This window comes from Mesoplodon mirus (assembly GCF_964341445.2).
Source record: "Mesoplodon mirus genome assembly, chromosome: 1".
NCBI classification, from domain to species: Eukaryota; Metazoa; Chordata; class Mammalia; order Artiodactyla; family Ziphiidae; genus Mesoplodon; species Mesoplodon mirus.
The window spans coordinates 60,253,917-60,280,782 of NC_138976.1; the positions used below are offsets into that span (position 1 = coordinate 60,253,917).

Sequence of the window (26,866 nt, forward strand, 5' to 3'; positions counted from 1 at the left end):
TACAAGGGCTAAGAGACGCACATGGTAATTTTACTGTATCTCAGCAGGAGAGTGGATGCGGTGGCTGATGACGGAAACAATCTCTAGGAATACGCACTTCTCTCTCCCAGTAGTGCTGCGTGACGCAAACCTCTAATTTGTCTCATTTTGTTGTCTCACTGCACCTCTGAGAACACAGTGAACAAAGGTCTCTCTGCTCTAAATGCTTGATGAACAGGAAATTGACCATGGAAAGGTGATTCTTCTGTAGGTTTGGGAACACTGAGCTAAAATGTTTGTGTGTGTAATAAACACGTAAACAGAACAGATTTGGAGTCTAAATCTAAAGCATGTGCTTTCCAATTACCACAGAAACCTCTACCTTTAATGTGAATTTAACATCAGTAGAGATAAGGCAAAAGATGTGTGGAATGAAGCGGAAAAAACAATTTCCACACCTCACTAAAATCTAAATCTCTCAGTCTACTTAGTTATAAACCCAAATACAAAACCACAAGTGTGTTCTTCAACCAGCAAAACCTTATTACGGTAATATCTAGATTTTGAAATAAAAGCTTCAGAAACTCATTATTTTCTAGGAAACAGGAGAAATAAACCTTACCAACAGACTCAGAGGGACATCTGTGGGTCTTTGCCTGAAGTAAAATATTTGTAAGATCCTCTTTTATTTCAATTACTTTGCAAGACTGGCATGGATTCAAAGGCTTAATTAGTTGTTCAGTTATAAACACTGTTCTCCAAATTTCTTATTCTTTTTAATCTCATTTAAGAAACAGAAAGTTACGGCTGCCTGGTGGCACAGTGGTTGAGAGTCCGCCTGCCGATGCAGGGGACACGGGTTCGTGCCCCGGTCCGGGAAGATCCCACATGCCGCGGAGCGGCTGGGCCCGTGAGCCATGGCTGCTGAGCCTGTGCATCCGGAGCCTGTGCTCCACAACGGGAGAGGGCACAGCAGTGAAAGGCCCGCGTACCACAAAAAAAAAAAAAAAAAAAAAAAAAAGAAATAGAAAGTTAGTTTGTCTCAGTTTAGGCAGTGGGCTACCAAGCTTATTACCTTGTGTCCTGGCAGAGGCTGAAAGCAGGACTCAAATTCTGATTCCTTAGTCCTAAATTCCTAAACACCTGTCTAATCTGTCATTAATGACAGGGCACTGGCCACGTGGAATATTATACACTCCCTTCAGGGTGGGGATGGGAGGGAGACGTCAAAGGATAAGGGGGACGAAGGAAGAATGGGTGTAGACAGAGATTGGTGCAAATGAACAGACCCACAGGGCTGCTCATAAAGAGGGGTGTGGAACTATGGGGACTATGGCGAGCAGAGGAGTCAAAGCCAAGTCATTCTGAGCAGGTGTGTCGGGTTCTGGAGACTCATTAAATTTCCTGTCAGTGAGGCTCCCTATTCTATCAGTGAGGTCCATCTCAAGAACTGAGCCAGAAATGCCAGCTAGGTAAACACTAAACAGTCTCATTTCACAAGACTCCTGTCTCTCAGCAACTCATCTTTTATTCAGGAACTCAAATGTGTCCAGTTCTCTCTCTCTCTCTCTCTTTTTTTTTTAAAATATTTATTTATTTATTTGGCTGCACTGGGTCTTCGTTGCAGCATGTGGGATCTTTAGTTGTAGCTTGCAGGATCTTTTAGTTGCGGCATCGGGATCTTTAGCGGCAGCACATGGGATCTAGTTCCCTGACCAGGGATTGAACCTGGGCCTCCTGCATTGGGAGCACGGAGTCTTAGCCACTGGACCACCACAGAAGTCCCTGTCCGGTTCTCTCTTGCTTGCTGTTTCCTTTACTAGAAATGCACTAGGCTCTGCTAACTCTTACTCATCCTTTATATCCTCACTTAAATATCAGGAAAGTCTTCCCTGACCAACCTATGTGGGTGAGTTTACTCTGTTCCAAGCTTCTCTAGTGCCATGTTTCGCTACCCTTGCCACACTGGTCAGTATTTGTCCAAAGTCTGTCTTCCCCACTAGATTATGAATTTAATGCAGTCAGGAATCTTATCTATCCTGTTCACTACTATATCCTACGTGCCTGTCTCAGAGGAGGTACAAAACAAGAATTTGTTGTATTCATCAATGAACTCTTCAGAAGAAAAACTGAAAAAGACAGGGCAGAAAGTAAAAATGTGGTTTCTGGGTATCACAGGCTTTCGCCATCCTCTCTGTTCAAGTGCAGGGTTTGTATTCCCAGATCCTTTATTCATCCACAATTTAAAATCTAAAATAATTAATTGCACAATGCAATACCCACTCTCCATCATAAGCCTACATATCTCTTTCTATGGACAGTCTCAAAGTGAAAGAAAAGTAAAAGAGAAAATACGGCATCTGTCACAAGAAAAATGAAAAGGCTTATTTTGTTCACCACCTCCACTCTCACTTGCTGAGAACCTGTTATCTTTTAAGGATGAATGTTAAACGATTTATATTATTTTTAATCCTTAATAAAAGTCTCTGAAGAACGAATTTGTATTCTCCTTTTACATTTATGAAAATACAGAAGCTCAGAGCAATATGCTGACTTGTGCAACAGGCAGTAGAAGTGGAGCTCAGGCCAAGGTCAGACTGGCTCACCACTGTGTTCACTACACATGCTGCCTCTGGCTGGCACAGTCCCCTCAGGAAAGTTCTCGAAAGCTAGAAAGTGACTCAAACTCTCCCCAAAACATTTGGTACATCATTCCCCACCTTCTCCTCTTTTCATCCCACCCCAGCTCAATTCAAACACAAGCTCCATGTTGCCCCCTATTTGGAAAAGTAATGATAAAATCCATTATGACATTTCACCTTCATGAAGGCTTTGTTCTTAGGATAGTAAAAAAAACAGATACTTTACGTTTTCTGTTTTAAAATATATACTAAAAGGAGAGTACTTTTAAGAATAACAAAATGTATTCTGAGGTACCAGTGGAGAATGGTTTCCCCTTTCCTTTCTCTCTTCTCCACTTAGTATGCTGGGCAATTTATGTCAAGGGAACTCTGAGTGATGAAGACTCACCCTTTCCATCTCTTTGAAGTCATCATCTAGCTTGGTTCCTTCAGCTCCTCCAACCTTTTCACTCACTTTCTGTAGAAAATAACCCAAAAAAGGAATTATAAATATATTTTCTTTTAAAAATATGTGTCACAAGTTTTAAGCACTTTGACAAACATAATCTAATACAATCTCATAACTATTCTCTGATGTAGGTGGGCCATCCCATTTTCATAGGAGACGGCTTTGGCTCAGCGGATATGAACAACTTACCAAAATCCATGCATCTGGTAGGTACTGAAGCAAGAATTCAAACTTGTATCTTCTGATTTCAACCCTAGCGCTCTTTCTATTATATAAATCATCACACAACTATCAAATCACTAACGTTTTCATTTTGAAAGTTCCAAGGGACAATAGCATCATACAATAATCATTTCCCTCTGATAATGGATCTAAAATGCTACCTAGGTAGAAAATTGCTACATCTTCAACCTATTCCTCAATGGGCTGTTGAACAGATAATCACAAGCATCTATCAAACTGGTATGAAAAATATCAGCCTAGCTGATCTTCAGATAAAAGGACTTAAATAGTAGTCTTATAAATCTCCCTGTAGCTGTCTACATCCTTATATACATAAGATAAACTATGTGGAAAGATGCTGAGGATACTTCTTTGCTACCCAATCAATTCCCATTATCATACATTTTATTTTCATCAATTTACATATGCCAGTGGTCATTTTCCACATGTAGAATTCATGTTCATTAAAAGATTAGATATTCTATTCTGTTTTGAAATAAAGACTCAGATTAAGTCTAATAAAAATTATGAAGGGATCACAAGGAAGATACTTTAATTTCATCAAAGACAGGAAATATTAAATGCTAATGACACCAGAATTTCATTCCTCTTAAAATAACTGCAAAGGTAGTTAGATGCTTTTTACTAAGATGTCACTGTGCTACATAAAGTTATCACACACAGATACTGAAGTATAATTTTTCATTTCCTTTAATAGCCACTGTGTTGAGGGTCTTTGCAGAGGATCCCCACCATGGCCAGACCTGCAGCAACCTCAGTAACAACTTGGGTCATTCAAGTGAGCTTGGGTTACCTCCTTCTAAAAGGGTCCTGGGATACACGGCTCCATCTTTCTGGCCGTGGAAGCTCTGATATCCCCTTATAGGGGGCTGAGGTATAGTCCTTACACTCTCTTTCTTTAACTCCTGCATTCTGCCATCAGGAAAACCTTTAGAAGAGATCACTCTTGGGAAAACCAAGAGTCTGAATTCTATCACCACTCTGGCCCAGATTTCACCTCAGCAGCACTAACAGAAGGAATATGCTATGATGGAAGGGCGTGGAATGGACTGCCATGGTACACAGAGTTGTTATGAAAATAAATGGCATAGTAAATATAAAAACCGGTGCGTGAACCTACAAGACACGCAATATATCCTAGTTCCATTCTCTTACCAGTAAATTGTATATCTGATTAAATACCCTGGTCTTTCCCATCAGTTTATTTAAACTGTTGTTTCATACCTTGAGAAGAACCTAGCAATTTTCATTAACATAATACAATGTTAGGCAGATAAAGGTCAATGATTAAAAATGAAATGTTAGTAAAAACAATATTCACATCTTTAATTTGTATAACTGGCACTTTCACTTGTAATTTATCATCCAGTATGCATACCGTAAGAACTATGTAGAGCAGATCTTATTCCTATGTTGCAGATGAGAAGACTGAGGCTTGCATAAATTAAACTGCCTGTCCATGGTAGGGATCTTTAGCTAGGAAGAGGTGGAACCAGGACCTGGAAGGCAATTTTCCCAAGTAAACCCTAGGTGGCTTTGCATTTGCACCACAGCACTGAAGAGCTGTCCGTGGTGCTGGCCATTTCTGCCTGAAGTTCCTTTAGATTCAAAGGGCCAGATGGCCAGAGTTAGATTCACTGCTTTAACCTTCGGTCCTTGACATCACCACTCTCACTTAACCTGTATCCTAGGTGATGATGGCTATCAACTATTTCAACAGTCTGCACAGATCCAGGTTTGGCGTAGCATCACTATCAACAAATCTAAAAAGCCTGTATCAACTGTGATCTGGCCCGTAAGTCAGCTTCTTTACCTACTTTCTTAAAGATGTTTACCAACCCAGAAATGGGGAGGGGAAGGCCTTAGAATTCAGTTTAGAACCTCCTAGTGGAATTCCAAGTGCCAGTAACTTAACCTGCATGTTGAGGTTTAAGTTATAGAAAATGAGGAATAGAAGGGGACTTAAAGGTTATTAATATCGAATTTTCCCTATCACCAAACAAATTTTACTATGATTTTTCCACTGATTCCCTCCCTTTCACTTTGCTCAGTGATGGCAGTTTTAGCTCATACTTAAGCCCCTCTTGTGTCTTACTCTTGAAGTATGTGGGTTTCTGTTAAATTTGGGCTGGGAAACTCTAATCTTGTTGAACTCCTGCACAATAAAGAAATATAAGCTACACAACCCTGACTCAACTGTCTCAGTTCTACCTGACTGTCTTCGATGTCACGGAACTCACTATATCACAAGGCCCCATTTTAGTTAAAGAGAATCATTATAGATATACCCCTCCCATGACCCATGAAAGAGATATTTAATTTTCATTTGCAAAACTGTCACAGAAACCAAGCAGCTGAGAAATGTCTCCATTTATAGTAACATTAGAGAATCCTGGCAACCTTGGGTTAATCACATTTTGGCCATCTCTAAGCCATAAAATATGACCTTCATCAAAAGCACAAGGGCTTATATAATACTTTCAATCCCGTATGGCTCAACTGAGAGTAATTTTAATTTCCTCCCATTTTGCATCCATCAACAGGTTAGCATCACAATTGCTGGCTCTATATCAAATGGGATCACACTGGCCATTAGTAATTTAGAGCTAGTCCTGGTAACTCACATGGAGGACAACTCATCAGTCCACTGGCTTTAACTATTTGGCTTAAGTACTGAGGGGGAGGCAGGGGAAGGCAGGAAGACAGAGAGGAAGGGAGAAAGAGAAAATATGAATCTTTCTATTCTCCACAAAAGCTGACATTTGAGCTGCTCTGAGAGAAACAGTTCACCAAATATACTGAATAAAGCTAACAGGTAGATACTGGTCCTGGTCTGATTATTTGGTTGATATAAATTTTCTTATCTAATTAGATTCACGGAAAAAGAAGAGTATTCAAAACGACATCCACATTGTTCTCTGGGCTATTTTTTTTCCCCAAGTCACAAAGGATCTAAACATATCAAGGCACTGAATTAAACAATGTGTTAAATAACAATCTTCTCACTCCTTAGGAGTTTGCCAAACATTTTCTCCTCCTGTTCTTTAAATAACATTACTAAAACTTCTATTGCCTTTGTGTATAAGAGTCAAGGTGAGGAAGACAGGCTCCCTGAGCTCATTTGGCCAACGATGAATTTCATTTTCCTGACCTAGCACCATTTATTTAAGAATAGTTTTGCCCTACTATTTTCCAGTGAGGTGGTTCCTAAAACCAAGATTTCATAGAATTGAATGATTTCCGATGCTGTTTAGTATACTTTAGTTAATATGCTTGCTTTCTGAGAAATTGATCCCCGATTTAAATAAATATCAGCAAAAGTTATTTGAATCAAACAAAACAGTATAAATGAGTCGATATGCCCACCTGTACTGTCTAAAAACAACTCTTCTGTTCAAAATCTTCAATTGTACCCATGTACAACACTGAGAGCTTATACTTTTAATCTTATTTTCTCTTACACTCTCCATATATTCTGTATTCCAAGCAAACCGAAAATCTCACCTTCTTCTATCTTATTCTTCATTGTATTCCTCACAACACATACTCAGTAAAGATTTGTGGACTGAACTACACTGTAATTTTGTAAATGTTAATGTTAAGATGACTGAAAGGAGGCATAAAGTAAGGCAAACAAGACTGATTACCTCACTCAGGGATAGTTTTTCTCTTCAAAAAAATAAAATAAATAATATAATCAACTCATGTTTTAAATTAAGTCTTAATTCTGAGTCTGCAGTAGTGTTGTCTCATGCTGTTTTTTTCTATATGCCAAATAAGAAAAATGTCAAGGGAACCAGCAGCAGGAGACAGCTTAAATAAATGACCACTGTTCCCAGCCCAAAGGACACCTCCCGCTTTCCAACAATGACTCACCCTCCCCCGCATTAACTGTCACCTCTAGGCAAAAGACTCTCCATTCTCTAGTTGCAGCTCTGATTCTTCCCTGCATTGCATTTCAATCAAACACTGAAGATCCAACTACCATATCTCCAGCTACTTTTTATAAAGGCCTCCTTGAAAATCACATCAGTGAAACTCAATAGACTTAAGACCAAATTGATTCATACGTCACTGCCTAATGTCCCTGCAAAGTTATTTACTGCAAAGTTATTTACTGCCTAATGTCCCTGTTTTTGTTTAGCTTCATCTCATCATTCATTATACAAAGCCAGGTTTCCTTAGCATCCACCAAATATGCTGTGTTAATTCCTTCTGCCTTGTACCTGGACCTATTTCTCTTTTCTTATTTTTAAATCCTACCAATTCTCTAAGTTGCTCACCCAGATTCCACCTTCTCCATCTTCATCTTGATTGCCCTAGATGGAAGTTATTAGATTTCCTGTGAACTCTTAATGAAACACATCATCTGTTGGACTCCCTGGAACTAGCTACTTGATGAGTAAAATTGCTGAGAACTTCTGCTCATCTTATTGTAAGATGCAAAAGGTGGGAATCATGTCACATGCTTCTTTGTCTGAAAACATCTGAGACTGCAGTACCTAACACAGTGTTTGCAGAGCAGACAATTATCAGTTGAAAAAAAAATGTATCTCAATGAATTATTCTAAGACCAAAATAAATTGAAGGAGGACCCTTAACTATGAGTGAGCACTGATTCTCAGTCTCCTTTCTGAGACTCTTACCTCCCCTGTAAAGTGTCATATCTTCTTTGCTGTCAACAGGCAAAAAAATAGAAAATTCAAAATACTGTTTTCCCAATATTTGTAGAAAGGCATCCATCACCTATGATAATAAATAAAAGCAGCCCATACTCTGAATCTTTATGAAAGTTCTTTAATTATTATTCATTGGTTAGGTGCTAAAAACTAAATGATAATACTTGATGACATACCCAATATTCAGAAGGAAACAGAAAAGTCAAAATTACAGCAGTATTTTCTTGGTATCTGGCTAAATACAAGTAGATCTTGTTTTTCCAGATGGTGGTATTTCCACGTATGAAAGGCAGGGTGGATACACTTTATGGGATATAGGTTTCACACTAGTTTTTCTTAGCTGTCATTAAATTGGAATGCTTAAATGCCATGATATTTTGAAAGTGAATTTCAAAAAATATATACTTATTTTTCCTGTCAAGAAATTTTGTATTCTTTCTAAGAAAATGAGTAAAGGCATTTTTGTCTATCTAAATTGAGTTAATTGAGCTAACTGTGCTAACTCTATTTCTCACTATATTGAAGAAAAATAGAAAGGTTCCTAAAAATCTAAAAACCAGTGATTTCCGCCCCCCCCCCCAAGAATTCAATAGAATGACGAATGATTTTCTTTGAATGTCTGGAGCCAAAAACTTTACAATGAGTTTAGGTGAGCTAAGCTCTTGGCCTTTCCCCCAGCTTTCAGTCTATCTTGCTTCTTGTCAAATACTATATAGAAAATGCAGAAATTAATTTGCATGATGTTCTCTGAGCTTCTGGTGTGGTTCACTGGAGTTAAAAGCAATAACTTCCTAAGCCCTGTTTCCCTAAAGTGAGAACCTCCCATGGACTATGTGGCTAATTACTTACACACACCCCTCAAAGGGAGTTGGTAGGAGAGGTATCATGCAAGTTTCAGTCCCTCCCTGGAAACATAGTTTATACTATCACCTACAGTTTCATTCATAAGTGATCCTATTTCTGTCCTTCAGAAAAAAAAAATGTTTTAAGTATATAAAATGTGCAGAATAAAAAACCAATAACCACTTCTGTATTTTTCAACTCCCCCAAATAATCTAGTTCCTCATCAGATAAGGGGTAATTTAGCAAGGGGGATTCACAGAGTGGGATAGTATTTCCATAAAGTTTCCCATCCCTGGCAATAGGGAAAAAAAATACACATTTTCATAGTCTACTGCAATAAGCCACCCAAATCGAACAAAACATAAAAAGACAGTGTCTGCTAAAAATAGACACTAAGACTTGGGGCTACAATTATGTCAGGCAGTATTTTTTTTTTTAATTCTATTTAAAGCTCAGTCATAAAATCCCTTGAGAAAAAAGCAGAACTCAAAAAGAGAAAAAAAAAAGGTACCAGTAATTCATTTGGGATTTCAGTCCTGGTTAATGAATAGCCTAGAACCTAATGCCTGATGACTCAGCTGATAAGGCAAGGGGAAGTAGTACTAGACCTTCAATTGTTAAGAGAAACTGCTGGAAAGCCCTTATTTTTTGTGTGTGTGTGAACTGAAATCACAAACTTCCCTGGACCTGTATTTCCTCATCCACAAAATGGGGCAGGGGTAGGGTGTGGTTAGATAACCAGGAGAGTCCTAAGATGTCTTCCAATTTAAAATTTGATGTCTATTTGTATTATGGTTAATTTGATGAGTCAATTTAGCTAGGCTATAGTACCCGGTTATTCAAACACTAATCTAGCTGTTGCTATGAAGATACTCTGTAGATGTGTTAATTCCACAATCAGTTGAGTTTAACTAAATAAGATTATCCTTGAAAATGTGGGTGGGTTGCATCCAACCAACTGAAAGGCCTTAAGAACAAAACTGAGGTTCCCTGGAGGAAGAAGAAATTCTGCCCCCATATCCTACTGTTTCTGTTTCTCTGAAGAACCCTAACTGATGCAATTTCTACCTGCTGGAGTGCTGTTTATAGTACAGCAAAGGTAGATAACAATTAGGAAAGGAAGGAAAAGAGAAAATACCATGCAAAGTGTTTGAAGAGAAAATGCTATGGAACTCTCCCCCTTCCCACCCCCAGATTCTCAGATTAGGGTTATTTTGATGCAAATCTCCTTCTAAAATTTAAAAAAAAAAAGACAATAAATCATCTTTAGTAGGAGATGCCCATAAAAAGTAGAGTAACTGACAGTTGCTGGGTCTCAGCTGCAGGGCAGGCAGCTCAGAATATGCTCCATTTCTATCACTAATGCTTGGACAGCCTTCATCCATCCATTCAAGGTAGGTACCTCACCTTTACAGAAAGCAAACATCAAGGACAAACTGCAAGCCAATGGGTATTTGAAGACACTTGAGAGACTTCCTACAAGTATTTCACGCATCAATACACTCAGCTCTCTATATAGCATTTTACATCACCAAATGTGGCAGCCAAGCTTTATCTCCAGATAAATCCTCCTCTCTTCCTAAGCCAAAGAAAGCTAGCACCATGTTCTTAGCTGCAGTAAGCTTTACCTTAAATAACAATAAAGAGAAGATATGAAGAGACCTCAGAGATAGTCATGAAAGTGGATGGACAACCACTTGGCATTCAATAAAGAGACACCAGATCCACCATCTTATACAGAAAAATCACTGACCTGCTAATAGAGGGATTCAATTGGGAACACAGAATAACAACACAAAACTCAGAAAGATGGATCCCTGTCTGAGATATCAAGTTTGATAACTCATACCTACAGAAATTCCATCATCTGAACCAAAAATGTTAAAAGCACCTTAGTGACAAGGCAGATACAGATAAAGATTTCATTTATAATCTGGGCAGAATTTCCTGAATGCTAAGCATCTCATCACCACCTAAGAAGGCTAAGCCCTGACAGAGGTACCACTCTGCTTCTACCTCAAGCTTCAAGGTCTGCTGCTTGCACTGCAGCCGACTCTGGAGATTCACACCTGGTAGGCTCATGCTGAAGTCAGAGAAGGAGACGTGGAGGAGGCTCCCCTCCCCGACAATCATACAAATTCCTGGTTTGCTTTTTACCCATTATTTCTAGTATTAGAACTTTGAGTGTCCTCTGCCCCTGCAGGGTATATTTCACAGGCAAGCCTGCTGCAACAGCTACAGCATGTGTTCAGAGTAATGTCACTGCATCCCACATCATCTAAGAGTTAATTTGACTCCTTCTTTCCCAATATGCTTTTAAGGTGTGGAAAGAAACTATTCACTTCACTGTCCCATTTCCTATTGCCTCAGTCAATTCTGTACCAATAGTTATATTTCACACACACACTCACACACACACACACTTATATAAACACACACATATATGTGGGAAGTATTTGGCATTTCTCCAGGCTTAGAGTTACTCAAAGTTATACATCAAATTGGGGACAGGGTCTAAATACGATTCCAGCACTCCAAACTGGCACTACTGGCTTCCTTTCCTTTCAAGTTTCTGCCCAGTGCTTTTGAACCAACCATGTGGGAGATTTGCTCTTGAGTGAGTTGACTGATTGCAAAGCTCTGATAAAAACATGTCAAAAAATAAACTATGGAAAGGATACTGTCTTTTTAATTCTTCTCAGGCTTACTGATGTGCTAATGTCAGCTAGGGAGTGGTGGACACAGGGACCCTGAGAAGGCTCTCCTCTTATTTGTTCAATTGGGACATGAGAGAAGAGATGGAGGGATATTTGGAAGGGACTGACTTAAGAAGAGGCTGGGCATCTCTTTTCATGACAGGGAAAAGTGAAGCCAAATATGTACCAAGAAGACACTTCCTAAAGTCACTTCCCTAAAGCTCTGGGGTGTAGGGAAAAGAAAAATGAATTAAAAATTTTAACAACTTTAGTGCGATATAATTTGCATGCCACAAAATTCACTCATTTAAAATATATAATTCAATGACTGTTAGTATATTTACAGAGCTGTGTGATCATCACCATAATCTAATTTTTGAACAGTTTCATCACACCAAAAAGAAACCTGGTACACATTAGCAGTCAGCCCCAACTTCATTCAAGGCCCCACCCCCTGGCAGCCACTAATCTACTTTCTGTCTCTATGGACATATCTGTTTTGGATATTTCATATAAATGGAATTATATAATGACGTGGTCTTTTGTTTCTGGCTTCTTTCAGTTAGCATCACGTTTTCAAGGTTCATCCATGTGTGGCAGGTATTAGTACCTCCTTCCTTTTATGGTTGAATAATATTTCATTGTATGAATATTTTCTTTGTCTATTCATAAGGTGAAGGACATTTTGTGTTATTTTCTAGGTTGATAACCTTGGGCAAATCATTTTACCTCTCAAGTTTTCTGACATGTGGATAATTCAAAGCCACCTCACAGGACAGTTATGAAGATTATATAAGATGACTGAGTAGGTGCTTTGTTGACTGTAAAGCACTTCACCAATGCAAAGGATTAGTGTCGTTACTCTATAAGTACCACCATGTGACTCTGTTACCTAAAAGTAACACAGTGACATCACAGACATGGCGACTGTAAGGTGGAGACTTCCAAAATATGTCTACCCAGGACTAACTTGTGGTAGAAGGAAGACACAGACACTTCCCAAAATCCAGGCCAAATAAAGGCTTGAGGGCCATTCATACATACGGCATCGACCCAGATGAGGATCTTTAAAGAGCAAAATGGTGTTCCTGTGGGCACTCGTTACCAGTTAAAGATGAACTGGAGAGTTACATTTCAGAATGCAATGCTATACTGAGAATCCATTTTTCAGAAGTGACCTCTTAAGTTTTCTTATCAAATCAACTCACGTAACCAGAGTTCTGTGTTATATCGGTTCATGGAGTTAGCAAGTAGAGGTTAAGTAGGAGAATGTGAGAGGAAAGTGAATACATTCATGAGGGCATGCAGTATGGTTTTTTCTTTGGGGGGTTTGGGGTTTTTCTGGCAAAATGAGGGATTCCAATTCTAATTTGAGGCGACGTTGCAGGAAGGAGGGAGTCTGGTCACCCCTCAGAATAGAAGCACTGCAGGAGTAAAACTGTGTTTTTGTTGGGACTACATCATCCCATGGGTACCTGTGTGTGCTAGAGGGTAGGGAGAGGAGCAGGGGTGGGGAGCATTGAGGATGTGGGGATGAGATAAACAGATACGTTATGGTCAGACAGCCAGGTCATACCAGAGATAGGACTGAAACCCAGGTCCCTTAATTCCCATACTCAATAAAAATCCTGTTTTCCAGGAAAGAGTCTACTTGGGTTAGCTGTAATCAATAGTTACCAATCTGCAGCATCAGAGGATAGTTTAATGTACAAAAGTTCTTTAAAAAATTTAACTTGCTTTCTATAACTGTCTATATTGCTAAAAATCATTGCTAAGCATTTTCTTGTTAACTAACAAGACTTGCTTAATATCAGTTAGGTTTTACTGTCCTTCAATAATCTGTAACTCTCTTCCTGTGCCTATGTACCTACTGTGATCAAATCGTCACTAGGTCACTTGTACCTTCCCCTGTAAAGATGTCCAAATTCCTCTGTGCTCCCACAGCCCTGGTGACACTGAGCAAGACACTGTAGGGCCTTCTCAAGGACAGACTCCCCACCCCTCACAGCCCCCACCTGCCTCTTGTTTGTAGAAAAGCTTTAGTCTCCTAGGCTTTCCCCGAGTTCCAAAGAACAAATTTAATCAGAAAAGTGAGGAAATGCAGAAACAAAGGAAAACAGTCAAGCAAGACAAAATAATAATAGGTTAGTCAAGAACCTTTAGTTCTTCCTCAGAGGCTATAGATAATATCCTTAGCCATATCCTTGAATTGCTTTGCAGATACTAAAACCTCCACCACGTGGAAGAAGCTAACTACATGATGGCCAAGAGCACGTAGCCCCCAGACCAGCTGGAGCCTGAGGACTGATAATGCTGATCCCTGTAACCTCACGGGGTTACCTCACCACCCACCAATCAGAGAACTGTGCACGAGCTGATCACGTGCCCCATGATCCACTCCCTCACTCTGTCTTTAAAAACCCTTCCCTAACAGCCTTTGGGGAATTCAGGTCTTTTGAGCATAAGCTGCCCAGTCTCCTTAGCTGGCCCGGCAATAAACACTGTATTTCCTTCACCACAACCTGGTGTCAGCAGCTCGGCTTTGCTGCACATCAGGTGACCCAAGTTTGGTTCGGTAACACTGGGTCAAACGCTATTCAGCACTTGTTAGGTTGTATTTTGTACGATCATCATCTACTTGAATGCCTCTCCAATGTTTTAGAGTTCCTAGAAGGCAGTGATCTTGGTCTTGTTCATCTCTGTTTCCTAGTGCCCAGCACTGCCCTGGCACAGGGTTGGCCTGAAATGTATGAGCAGATGAGCAGGCAGTGGATCAGTACACCAACCTATGCACTAATTTGCTCTGCTTATTTTTTTCCTATTTCAGTTCTATTTGGTATCATTCCCCTGAACAATCATTGTACTTATCTTTTCTTCCTTCCCTCAAAATACCCCTCTACTGATGGCAAAGTCTGATGGCAAAAAGTGGATATGGATACAGGATAATCAGCAGCAGCTCTGGACACATTCTCCAACAGTAGTACCTTAAACAGTTTTTTAAAAATTATTATTAAGATAATATGCTGGCATGACTGTTGATAAGAATACGATGAAAATAAGAAAGGAGAGTAAAAGGAAGAGTTGGCCTATTCCATACCCATTTAAAACACTGGTGATTAGACAGAAGTGGTGCCTTTTTTATATGCTTGTTGCCTACCACAACATCTCCACCACCACCATGTAAGATTCTGGCTACTTTCTAACCTCTATCATTCATTTGGAAAGTATTTACTGAATGCTTTTTATATGTCAGGCAAGGAAGAGACCAGGAGGAGGATGTGCAAAGGTCCCGGGGTATAATGGGTAAGCATGGCTCCTCCAAGAGCCCAGCATGAATGTAGATTAGACAGGGAAGGAAAAGGCACCCAAGATGATGTTGGAGATGCTGGCAGGAGTCAGACACTGCAGGCCTTTTTGGGCCAAATGAAGGCTTTCATCCTAAGAGCAATGAGGGTAAAAGGAGAGGATTTATAATTTTAAAACCTCGTGCTAGATATACTCAGCGCAAAGCAGCTCAGTCAAATGAGAGCTTGGCATCACAAAAGGATGCTGCTTTAGGAAAAGGTTTCATCCCTGCTGGGAGGGCTACACAACATTTTGCTTTCATTTGCGAGACCACAGAATCGTGATTGTCACAAGTCTGGCATGCACAAGAGAACATATGGCTTCTTTCTGAAAGAAGTCTTGCCTGCATCAAGTCCCAAATATGCTAATAAAAACATCCTGCTCTCTAAGGAGGCTTAGAGAACCCAATTTTGTTGTTGTTGTTGTCCTTTTGTTTTGGTTTTGTTTCCCTTTTCTACACTCTGCATGAAAACCCACAGTGGGACTTAATTTTCTGGAATCTAAAAGAAATGTTCCCAATGAGTTATTTTATAGTTTCCTGTAAACTGTGTTTCTCTGGAGTGAATTACCTTCTACTCTTACATAATACTTCCTAACTTAGAGCGTGCTCAACCTGTCATTTAGAGCTCAGGAGCATATCCTGAACACAGCAGAAGGTTTTCAATATCACTACTACTAGAGGAGAAAGTTATCCTGTGAAGTATTTTTTTTAAAAATGAAGGGGAAGTCTCTTTCAATTGAATTACTCTGGTGCATATTCTCTACTATTTAAATATGGGTGCCTTTCTTTTATTCTCATAATTAATTACTTTCACTCAAAAAGGTATGATCAACATGTCAAGGCAGAAGTTGGATTTTAAGCACCATAAGAAACATGTTCCCGAAGAAAAATTAAGAGGAAGACGATTTTCACATAGAAATCTGACACATGATTTCAAACTCTAAAATGTAAATACCCATCTGTACACAACTCAGCTTTTAAAAAGCTCACCTTCTGCCCTATTTGTTATGGATACTTATGAATAAGTAAAATGTAAAAATATAATTAAGGCTCCTTTCATGCTCCCTGTGCCCCCCTCTGCTTCCGCCACCCCCACAGTACCACTCTCCTTCCCAATGGCAGTTTTGTTCTTTTACTGTCTGTGTGTCTGTCTTAGTTTGGAGCTTCCCCAAACAGAGTCTGGGTCACGCGTGAAGTGGCAGCAGTTTATGTGGATGGCGGTCCCAGCAAGCAGAATGAGGGAGCAGGAAGAGTGGGGCAGAGGAAGGCAAGGCCCAGAAGAGTGTGTTCTGGAGCTGGTTACCACACTCCAGAATTGGGTAATGTGGCTTGCTCTTGCAGTGGTCCCTGTGAGGAACCATGTGGAACACACCTCAGTACTTGGATAAAGCTGGGGCAATCATCTGATTCATGTTTCCGCTGGTTGAAGGCTGCCTTCAGATAGGTCAGGCAATACCCAGAAAAAGCTAAAATTCCAAGACAAAGAAGAAACTCCTGGGGCAGAAAGGCTGGAGGAAGGATGCTGGAACTATCCACCAGGCTAGGCTGAGGGAATATGACTCTAGACACACAGAGCATATGTTTACCAGGGGGTAGCAAACTTTTTAGTAAAGTGGCAAGTAGAACTAGGTTAGGACTTGAGGGTCGGTGCTATAGACAGTGTTTTCATCCTCCCAAAATTCATATGTTGAAATTTTAACTTCCAATGTGATGGTATTAGGAGGTGGGGCCCTTGGTAGGTGATTAGATCATAAGGGTGGAGTCCTCATGAATAAGATTAGTGCCCTTATAAAAGAGACCCCAGTCAGCACCTTCTGCCATGTGGGGAAACAGTGAGAAGATGATAATCTATGAACTAGGAAGAGGATCCTCAACAGACACCAAATCTTAGACTGCCAGCCTCCAGAACTATGATAAATAAATTTCTGTTGTTTATAAATTACTCAATCTATGGTATTTTGTTATAGCAGGCTGATAAGACAATCAGATACATTCTATGCCTCATACTTGTTTTTTTTAATTAAAGCACACTCTCCCTTTTATGCAGTAAACTTTCTTTCAGAGCTCCAAGCTTCCCTTGGAGTGTCTATCTGACCTGCTATGGAGAAAAGCCATAGCTTGCTTGCTTTTTGTTTGTTTTTACAATAATTTGAAAATATAAACATCATTCTTAGCTAGTGAGTTGTTCTAACATAGGCCATGGGTCAGATTTGGCCCACAGATCATAGTATGCTGAAACCTGTGCTACAAAACCTGTAAACAGTGTAAAGATTTATTTTCTGTTTTTAGCATATATAAATGGTATCATACTGCACCCATCCTTCCATAACTTGTCACACATCAAACTTACAGATGTCACTATAGGTAGAGGCAGACCATTCATTTGAACTGCTGTACAGTGTTCCTCTGTAAGACCACATAAAAATTAATTTTTTTAGTGATGAATACTTGGGTCATTTTATGCTTTTCACTATTACAAACAGTACAACAATAAGCATCCCTCTGTGAGTGTCTCCTGCTGCATGAGTAGGAGTTTTCTCTAAGATATGTGCCTTGAAGTGAAATTACTGTGTCACAAGGTACACATGATACATGAATCTTCAGTTTATTTCATTACTGCCACATTACTCTCCCAAGAAGTTGTACCAATTTATAGCCCCCCTTCAGTGTACCAAAATTCCCGTTTCTCCACATCTTCCTCAATATTTAGTTTTGTCAGACTTCTTAATTTTTGCAAATCTGATGGTTATGGATGTATATTACAATATTGCTTTCAATTTCCATATTCCTGATTACTAGAGAAGGTGAACATCCTTTCACACTAACTAATCTTCTGGGATACCTATTCTATGGGCTGCCTGTGCATATCATGTGCCTATTTTTTTGTTGTTGTGGTTGCTACTGATGTTTGCTCTGCTACTAGGTTGTCTTTTCTTACTCATGTGCCACGTGGTAGTTCTTTATCCTCCTTTTATTTTGAAAGTTCTGGCTGGCTATGACTGGCCTAGGTCAGCAGAGTGTAGACCTACTTCCACACCCAGCAGAGCTCCCAAGTACTCAAAAGCCCCATTGTATACATCATCGACTCTGAGTAAAAATAAATACATCACTTGAAAAACATGGTATTCATCCACTCATTCATCCAGGGACATTTACTGAGTACTTCCTATGACACTAATGGTACTAGCAACAGAGACATAAAGATATAAGAAACCACAACCTAAGAAGCACATTCAACTACAAGGGATTAATCGCCAGATGAGCTAAATATCACTTAGCCTACAGCAAATCCTTGAAAAAATCAGGAAAAGAGGGGGTGATGGAAGCTCTAATCTGGGTAGATTAGCCAAGAACAGACAAGACAGCCAAGACAGCCAAGAACAGAGCTCTATCTCTCCCCAGCTCCTAGTCTAGGGCTATGATTTCATCTGAGAGAGGCAGGCTAGGCTGCCAGTGTCTCCCATTCCTCCACTCCTAACCCTCCAATGCAGAAGCACAAATCTGGGCAGGTGCTGCTGAGAGGACTACATCCTCTTCCCCCACTCCTTTTCTACTTGCAGGGCAGGGCTTGGCCCCAGGAGCAGCAGGCTGAGAACACTAGGGCTCCAATCACCAAGTGAGCAATCCTAGCTCACTCATCAGGCAAAGATTCCACACGGAGAGAAGCAAGCTAAAAAACCATGCAGTGCCTGCTTGTAGAGAAGGGCTGTCACTCAGGGAGAAGTGGGCTACTGTTCCCGTCCAAAGATCTGATGTAATGGCACAGAGGTTTTGCCCAGGAGAAGAGGCAAGCCCTAATGACAGAGAGCTCTATGATGCTGCCTGAATCGACTGGTTTTATTTGGGACATAGCAGGGAGAAGTTTATGCCTAAGGACACTGTCAAAAACAATGGAGATTCCGGTGGCAAGCAAATAATTACATGCGCCTAGTAGCTTCATGATATAAGTATCATGATGTATCATACGTATTATAAAATGATGGACCAGCCATAAATTTAACAAAGCCTAAGAGACATCCAAGAAGAGTGCTCCTGGGATCACACTCATCCCTGAGGGTCCTAAAGAGTGAGAACATATCCTAGGCTGTACCCACTCAGGAGTAACCAGAGGGGGACTTGGGGCAGTCATGAAAACTCCCCAAGTTATACATGGATCCATCAGCAAAATGTGGAAGCCTTACTGACTTAAAAGGCTTAAGCAAAGCCTTTGACCAAAACACTGGCTAAACAATAAGCCACTCTAACCTAGAGGGAAGTCAGGAAGTTGGGCTTAAAAATAAAATCATATTCATCCCTCGTGGTCTGGAAGACTTTGTGCCTAGCTAGTGCTGCACCCTCCCTGGAGAGACTGGAGAGAAGACCTCTGAACTACCGGACCCTGGCTAAAAGTGGGTAGAAACCGTAAACTCCCTGAAGTGTGAAAGCAGTCTACAAACCACACACACACATCTAAGTAGCTAGGGCGGCTTAAGGACAAACTGTGATCAATAAATGGTTTATAAAGACCCACAGAAAACCCTTAAGAATTCAGGCCAAAAATAAAAACAAGAAAAAAAAAAAACCTAAGCAAGAAAGTCATAACGTGGGGAAACGTGGGGAAAAACAGACTTTACAGAATTAGTCCAGCCAAGTCACTAAATAGATAAATAAATGACCTAACAACAACTTCAACAAACTTCCTCCAAAAACGAAGGGGAAAGGAGTGTCAGTATTCAGAGGTGCTATAATATTTTACCTAAAATGTGCAGTTTTCAACAAAAAAATTATGAAACACCCAAAAAACAGAAAAAACAAAACCCAGAAAAGTATGACCCATACACAGGAAAAAAAAAAAGGCAATAGAAACTTACAGGTGCCCAGAAGTTATATTTAACAAGGCTTGAAAGCAGCCATTTTAAGTATATTCAGAGAACAAAAGGAAGCCATGCTTACAGAAGTGAAGGAAGGTATGATGACAATGTCTTATCAAACAGAGAATATCAACAAAAAGATAGAAAATACAACAAAGAACCACATGGAAGTTCTGGAGTTAAAAAGTACAGTAACTGAAATGAAGAATTCAGTAGAGTGGCTCCGCAGATTTGAACTGGAAACGTATTAACAGATGAATAGAGACTATACAATCCAAAGAAAAGAAAGAAAAAAGAAGAAAAAAAATAAAAAGAGCTTCAGAAAGGCTGGACACCATTAACTGTAGAACATACGCACATTGAAAGTATCAGAAGGAAAGGAGAGAGAACGGAACAGAAATATATTCAAAGAAATAATGGCTGAGAATGTTCCAAATTTGATTTTTAAAAAACATACTAATCCATATTTCTAAGAAGCTCCATGAACTCCAAGTAGGATGAATTCAAAGAGAACCACACCCAAACTCATCAAAATGTTGAAAGTCAAAGATATATTGTTGAAATCAACCAGAGGAAAACAACTTGTTCCACTGTGGAACATAAAATTAACAGCTGACTTCTCATCAAAAACAATAGCGGCCAGAGCGCTTAAAGAAAAATCAGGAAAAGACATATAAGTTTTGACTGTGGGAGAGAGCAAGTCCCAGAAAATACATTTGGAAAGGGTCTTCATAGGTAGCAGAAATCCTCCGGCAAAGAGAGGAAGAACGCAGAATTACCTCAGGAAGGTAGTGCTGAGAGAAAATATGAAGAGAATACTGATCTCAGGTGTTAAAAGATATTACCTAAAACCTACCTACCTTTTCATTACAGTCATTTTTTTAAAAACCTCTCATCTACATGATTTGAAAGTTTATGAGAAGTTAACAACTCTTTCATCTCACAGATTGTTGAGATACATTTCTCAACCAGACCTGTCATCAAGGCATTTTGTATTTAAGTTGATGTATGAAATTCATATAGACTCATTTGTTAATATTCAGAAAGAAGTGACTAAATTATTAACTGCTTATAAGCATGTATCATGTGGGTGATAATAAAGGCAAAAGTTAGGTGAGATTAATTACACCACACAATCAGAGAATTTACTCATTCATATTTTTTAATTAAAAATTTAAGATTTCAATATTTGTAAAAAATAAAAGTGGGCAGTCAGGAGAAACGCTAGAAGACTCCTCAAACACTGATTATTGATGCTACAAAAAAGTAAGAAATATACTCTGGTTTCTCTTCAGATCATATAAATCTTTCACCTTTTACTAAAGATTTCCCTGGAGATGAACAATTCTGAGTCTTTCCCCAATTTTTTGAGGCCTTGCTCTTGCAAGGATTATAAGCATGTACAAAAGGCAGATGATGTTTTACTTTTCAAAAATATATCGTTGTTGGTAGTTTTCTTTGTGTCAAAAAAAAGAAGTAAGAAATATATAACATGAGATTTTGAGGGTACATTATGAAAACTCTGGTACACGAATAATGAAAATGAAATCCACAAAGACCACTTATTTATACCACAGCAGTAAGCCTGCTTCATCTCTCAGAAAACGTTGTGGTGGCTTTTTTTTTTTGCTCTCCCCCTCTCCCAACACCCACCAGAGAGCTTTCTGTGTATTTTAAATGTGCTTTTACTATAGAGTACTGTTTATCTTTTACAGTTGAAGCAAATTTACTAATCAGGTACTGGTGATTTAGATAAAGACATCTGTGAAAGAAAGGGGTATGGGGCACCATGAAGCTGAGATAATGAGCTAGCTCAAAGAACTCAGTAATTATATTTAGAGTGCCCTGGATACACCTACACCTACCACTTCCTACTGGAAGCCTAGTTGGTATAATCAGATTTGAACAGAAATTAAGGACAGAAGAAAATGGCTAATTTACAAAGACAATAAGTGGTGGTGGTAGCAGCCCTATCAGACCCTGAAGGGAAGTGGCCCAGAGGAGTCTAAATCCTGATGAGCCATTTGGTAAAAGAAGGAACTTTTGTAACCCAACATTTTACAGCACACTCAAATGCCAAATAGTTAAATTACAACGATAAAACGAAACAAAACAAAAGTACTTCCAAAAGGAAATGAATGCTCATGATGGCATGGAGAAAATGTTTTCTCTTGAATAATGGATATCAACTATATTCATTCAGTTCTTGTCCAGCTTAGGGAAGATAATAGTCACAGAACCTTTAATCAGTTTTCCTAAAAATCCTGAAGAATAGGTAGATTGTATTATCCAGGTTATATCACTAAGCTTAAAAGTAACCCACTCCAAGTCATGTAGCTACCTAACCAGGATCTACAGACATCTTAAGGCTATACTGAAGATTCTTTGAGAATGGAACTATCTGACTCATCTTGTTGACTCCTCATGATATAAACTCCTGAAAAAAAGGAGACCCTCAGAAGTTAGCGGAGGCAAGAACAAATACAGAGTCAGAGGCGGGACAAGATTTACTGCCCTCATATCACAGGTGCACTCCGCCCCCAGTGTTTCTCAATGCAGCGCCCACCTGTACTAGAATTATCCAGAAACTAATTTCAAGTACACTGCAGCAGGTCTCCCCCTCTCCCAACACCCACCAGAGAGCTAAATCTGAGTATTTGGAGGTAGGGTCTGGGAATCTTCATTTTTAAGTTCCCCAAGTGTAAGAAATGCTGCCATATTGTGGCAAACCCTAACCTCAGCATCGTGTCACATCAATATATAATATGCTTGGCAAAGTAAAGAGATGCTTGAAAAATCACGATGAGAAGCTCAAACACCCTGTGAGGGAGACATAGAGTGACCTAGTGTTACAAAATGACGATATCTGAATTTTGCCACTGCTTTCTTCTGAAAGCTGTCTTCTGTTTCTCCATATGGAGAAAAGCTGAAGTATTACCATCACCATCTGGAGTTTTAAACAATAAAGCATCAGTTGAGATTTACAGTGTCCCTAGCTTATAAGATCTGAATTCACTTAAAAATTCACTGACTACAATTATCTTTTACAAGCCCTGAACCCAAACAACCTGCAAGAGCAGGAGGAAAGATAAACTTATTGGCATGTTTCTAGCCCCCTGTGGGCACCATCACATATCCAAACTCATTAATTATGTGGAACTCAGAGGTTCCAAACAGAAGCTTCAAACTGAAAAGTTCAGAGGCATAACAGGCTTCAGAAAAAATAATGGGGACAGATCAGCTATTGGTACATCTCTGACTACCACTAATAGTAATACCAAACGCACTTACAGTCTTTTATAGTGTATAGACTATACTTCCAATATCTTAATTAATTTGATCTTCTCTAAAACCTTGTGAAGGGTCCAGCACACTTTGCACACTTCTATTAAGAGGGCTTTTTATCTCTCTGCTGCATCATTTGACTTCTCTTCCCTGGTGAGTTTCTGGGAGGCAGAGACAGTGTATTCTCTTCTGTATCCTTAGCATCTAGCATGGTATCTCACCCACGAAGGCACTCACAGATGCAGGAATCCTTTTTGTAACTACATTCTAGAGATAAGACAATTGAGGTTCAGACAGATCAAGACATTTATCCTGGAGAGATGCCCTGGGAAGAAAGCAGGCACTTGGCCCTCAAATGTAAGGGGGGCTATTGTGTGGAAAAGGGATTAGAGTAATTTCACATGACTTCACTAGACAAATCTAGATGGAAGTTAGAGGGAGAAAGATTTTAGCTCATGTAAGTTAAGAAGTTTCTAACCATGAGAAACATCTAAATAGGAAATGTGTCCTTTAAAAAGGCAAGTTGCCCAACATGGGAGAGTATAGGAGAGACTGTACAGAAAGGGTTTTATGCATCAGCTGGAGGATCAGCCACATAACCTGTAGACTCCCATCCAACCAGGAGACTCCATGAGTCTATCCCTTGAAAAAACGTATACAGATGGTCACTGGTAGAAAGGATGAGGCTCTCACAGCCTTATATCACTGTTCCCATTGCACCACAATGGATGCCTTTGAAAAACATTCATCTAACAGGTTCTGACAATTCAAAAAGCATCCTATCACAAATGGGTGTTGAATTTTGTCAGAAGCTTTTTCTGCATCTACTGAAATGATCAGATAAAAACTCTCCAGAAGATGGGCATAGAGGGAACCTACCTCAACATAATAAAGGCCATATATGACAAACCCACAGCAAACATCATATTCAATGGTGAAAAACTGAAAGCATTTCCACTAGGAGCAGGAACAAGACAAGGATGTCCACTCTCGCCGCTCTTATTCAACACAGTTTTGGAAGTCCTACCCATGGCAATCAGAGAAGAAAAAGGAATAAAAGGAACACAAATGGGAAAAGAAGAAGTAAAATGGTCACTGTTTGCAGATGACATGACACTATACATAGAAAATCCTTAAGATGCCATCAGAAAACTACTAGAACTAATCAATGAATTTGGTAAGGCTTCAGGATACCAAATTAATGCACAGAAATCTCTGGCACTCCTATACACTAACAATGAAAAATCAGAAAGAGAAATCAAGGAAACAATCCCATTTACCACTGCAACAAAAAGAATAAAATACCTCGGAATAAACCTAAGTAGGCAAAAGACTTGTACTTAGAATACCATAAAACACTGATGAAAGAAATCAAAGATGACATAAACAGATGGAGAAATATACCATGTTCTTGGATTGGAAGAATCAATATTGTGAAAATGACTTTACTACCCAAAGCAATCTACAGATTCAATGAAATCCCTATCAAACTACCAATGGCATTCTTCACAGAATTAGAAAAAAAAATTTACTATTTGTATGGAAACACAAAAGACCCTGAATAGCCAAAGCAATCTTGAGAAAGAAAAACGGAGATGGAGGAATCAGGCTCCCTGACTTCACACTATACTACAAAGCTACAGTAATCAAGAGATTATGGTATTGGCACAAAAACAGAAATATAGATCAATGGTACAGGACATAAAGCCCAGAGGTAAACCCGCGTACATATGGTCACCTAATTTATGACAAAGGAGGCAAGAACATACAATGGAGAAAAGACAGCCTCTTCAATAAATGGTGCTGGGAAAACTGGACAGCTACATGTTAAAGAATGAAATTAGAACACTACCTAATACCATACACAAAAATAAACTCCAAATGGATTAAAGACCTAAATGTAAGACTGGACACTATAAAACTCTTAGAGGAAAACATAGGAAGAACACTCTGACATAAACCACAGTAAGGTCTTTTTTGACCCACCTCCTAGAGTAATGAAAATACAAACAAAAATAAACAATTGGGACCTAATTAAACATAAAAGCTTTTGCACAGCAAAGGAAACCATAAACAAAATGAAAAAACAACCCTCAGAATGGGAGAAAATATTTGCAAATGAAGCAACGGACAAAGGATTAATCTCCAAAATATACAAACAACTCATACAGCTCAATATAAAAAAAAACAATTAAAAATTTAAAAATGGGCAGAAGACCTAAATAGACATTTCACCAAAGAAGACATACAGATGGGCAAGAGGCACATGAAAAGATGCTCAACATCACTAATTATTAGAGAACTGCAAGTCAAAATTACAATGAGATATCACCTCACACCAGTCAGAATGGCCAACATCAAAAAGTCTACAAACAATAAATGCTAGAGAGGGTGTGGAGAAAAGGGAAACCCTTTTGCACCGTTGGTGGGAACATAAATTGATACAGCCACTAAGGAGAACAGTATGGGGTTTCCTTAAAAAACTAAAAATAGAACTACTGTATGATCCAGCAATCCCACTACTGGGTGTATACCCTGAGAAAACCATAATTCAAAAAGACACATGCACCCCAATGTTCACTGCAGCACTATTTAAAATAGCCAGGACATGGAAACAACCTAAATGTCCAATGATGGATGAATGGATAAAGAAGATGGGGTAGGGCTTCCCTGGTGGTGCAGTAGTTGAGAGTCCATCTGCCAATGCAGGGGACACGGGTTCGTGCCCTGGTCCAGGAGGATCCCACATGCCGTGGAGCAGCTGGGCCTGTGGGCCATGGCCGCTGAGCCTGCGTGTCCAGAGCCTGTGCTCCACAACGGGAGAGGCCACAACAGTGAGAGGCCCGCGTACCAGAAAAAAAAAAAAGAAGAAGAAGATGGGGTACATATATACAATGGAATATTACTCAGCCATAAAAAGTAATGAAATTGGGTCATATGTAGAGATGTGGATGGACCTAGAGTCTGTCATACAGAGTGAAGTAATCCAGAAAAGAGAAAAACAAATATCATATATTAACATATATATGTGGAATCTAGAAAAATGGTACAGATGAACCTATTTGTAGGGCAGGAATACAGACATAGACATAGATGTAGAGAACGGACATGTGGACATGGGGGGTAAGGGGAGGGTGGGACAAATTGGGAGATTAGGTTTGACATAAATATACTACTATGTGTAAAACAGATAGCTAGTGGGAACCTGCTGTATAGCACAGGGAGCTCAGCTCGGTGCTCTGTGATGACCTAGATGGGGGGTGGGGGGGGACGCGGGGAGGGAGGTCCTAAAGGGAGGGGATATAGGCATACATATAGCTGATTCACTTCACTGTACAGCAGAAACTAATACAACATTGTAAAGCAATTTTACTCCAATTAAAAAAAAAAAAGTATCCTATCAGACTTAGTTCCAGAGCAAGATGGAGTAAGAAAGACTGATTTATCCCCCCTGCCTGAAATTAACGAACAAACCACATGATATGTGTGTTCATGTGTGTGCATATGTGTGTACATGTGTATAAGAAACAACAGTTTTCAAGACTGGGTATCAGGAAATGAGACACTGATCCCTGACTGGCAGGATACAAATGAGATGGGCCCTACAACTGCCCCAACTTACTGTTTTGAGATATTTTACAGGCCACAATGCAAGGAGGAAAAACACAGGTGAAGTCTCAGAGATTAGAGTCTGAGGAGAGCAAGGAGGCTAGAATTTGTAGGGCAGAGTACTGGAGTGGAGAGAGCTGCACAGTTGCACAGAGAGAGAACCATGGAGATCTGTAGAGGGTCCCCTTGACTATTCAGCAGAGAACTGATCAACGCAAGCATGTAAGGAAACTAACCAAGACTGCT

General features: G+C 39.6%; 1 protein-coding gene across 1 annotated transcript in view; it reads right to left on the reverse strand.

Annotated features, from left to right (window-relative positions):
• SH3GL2 (SH3 domain containing GRB2 like 2, endophilin A1) overlaps positions 1-26,866 on the reverse strand; it is a gene marked incomplete at its 3' end in the record, with an annotated part of 195,803 nt that overhangs the window by 54,961 nt on the left and 113,976 nt on the right. The window contains exon 2 of the mRNA XM_082620005.1: positions 3,010-3,078. Coding sequence (XP_082476131.1) covers positions 3,010-3,078 — 69 coding nt within the window. The remainder of the gene's footprint in view (positions 1-3,009; positions 3,079-26,866) is intronic.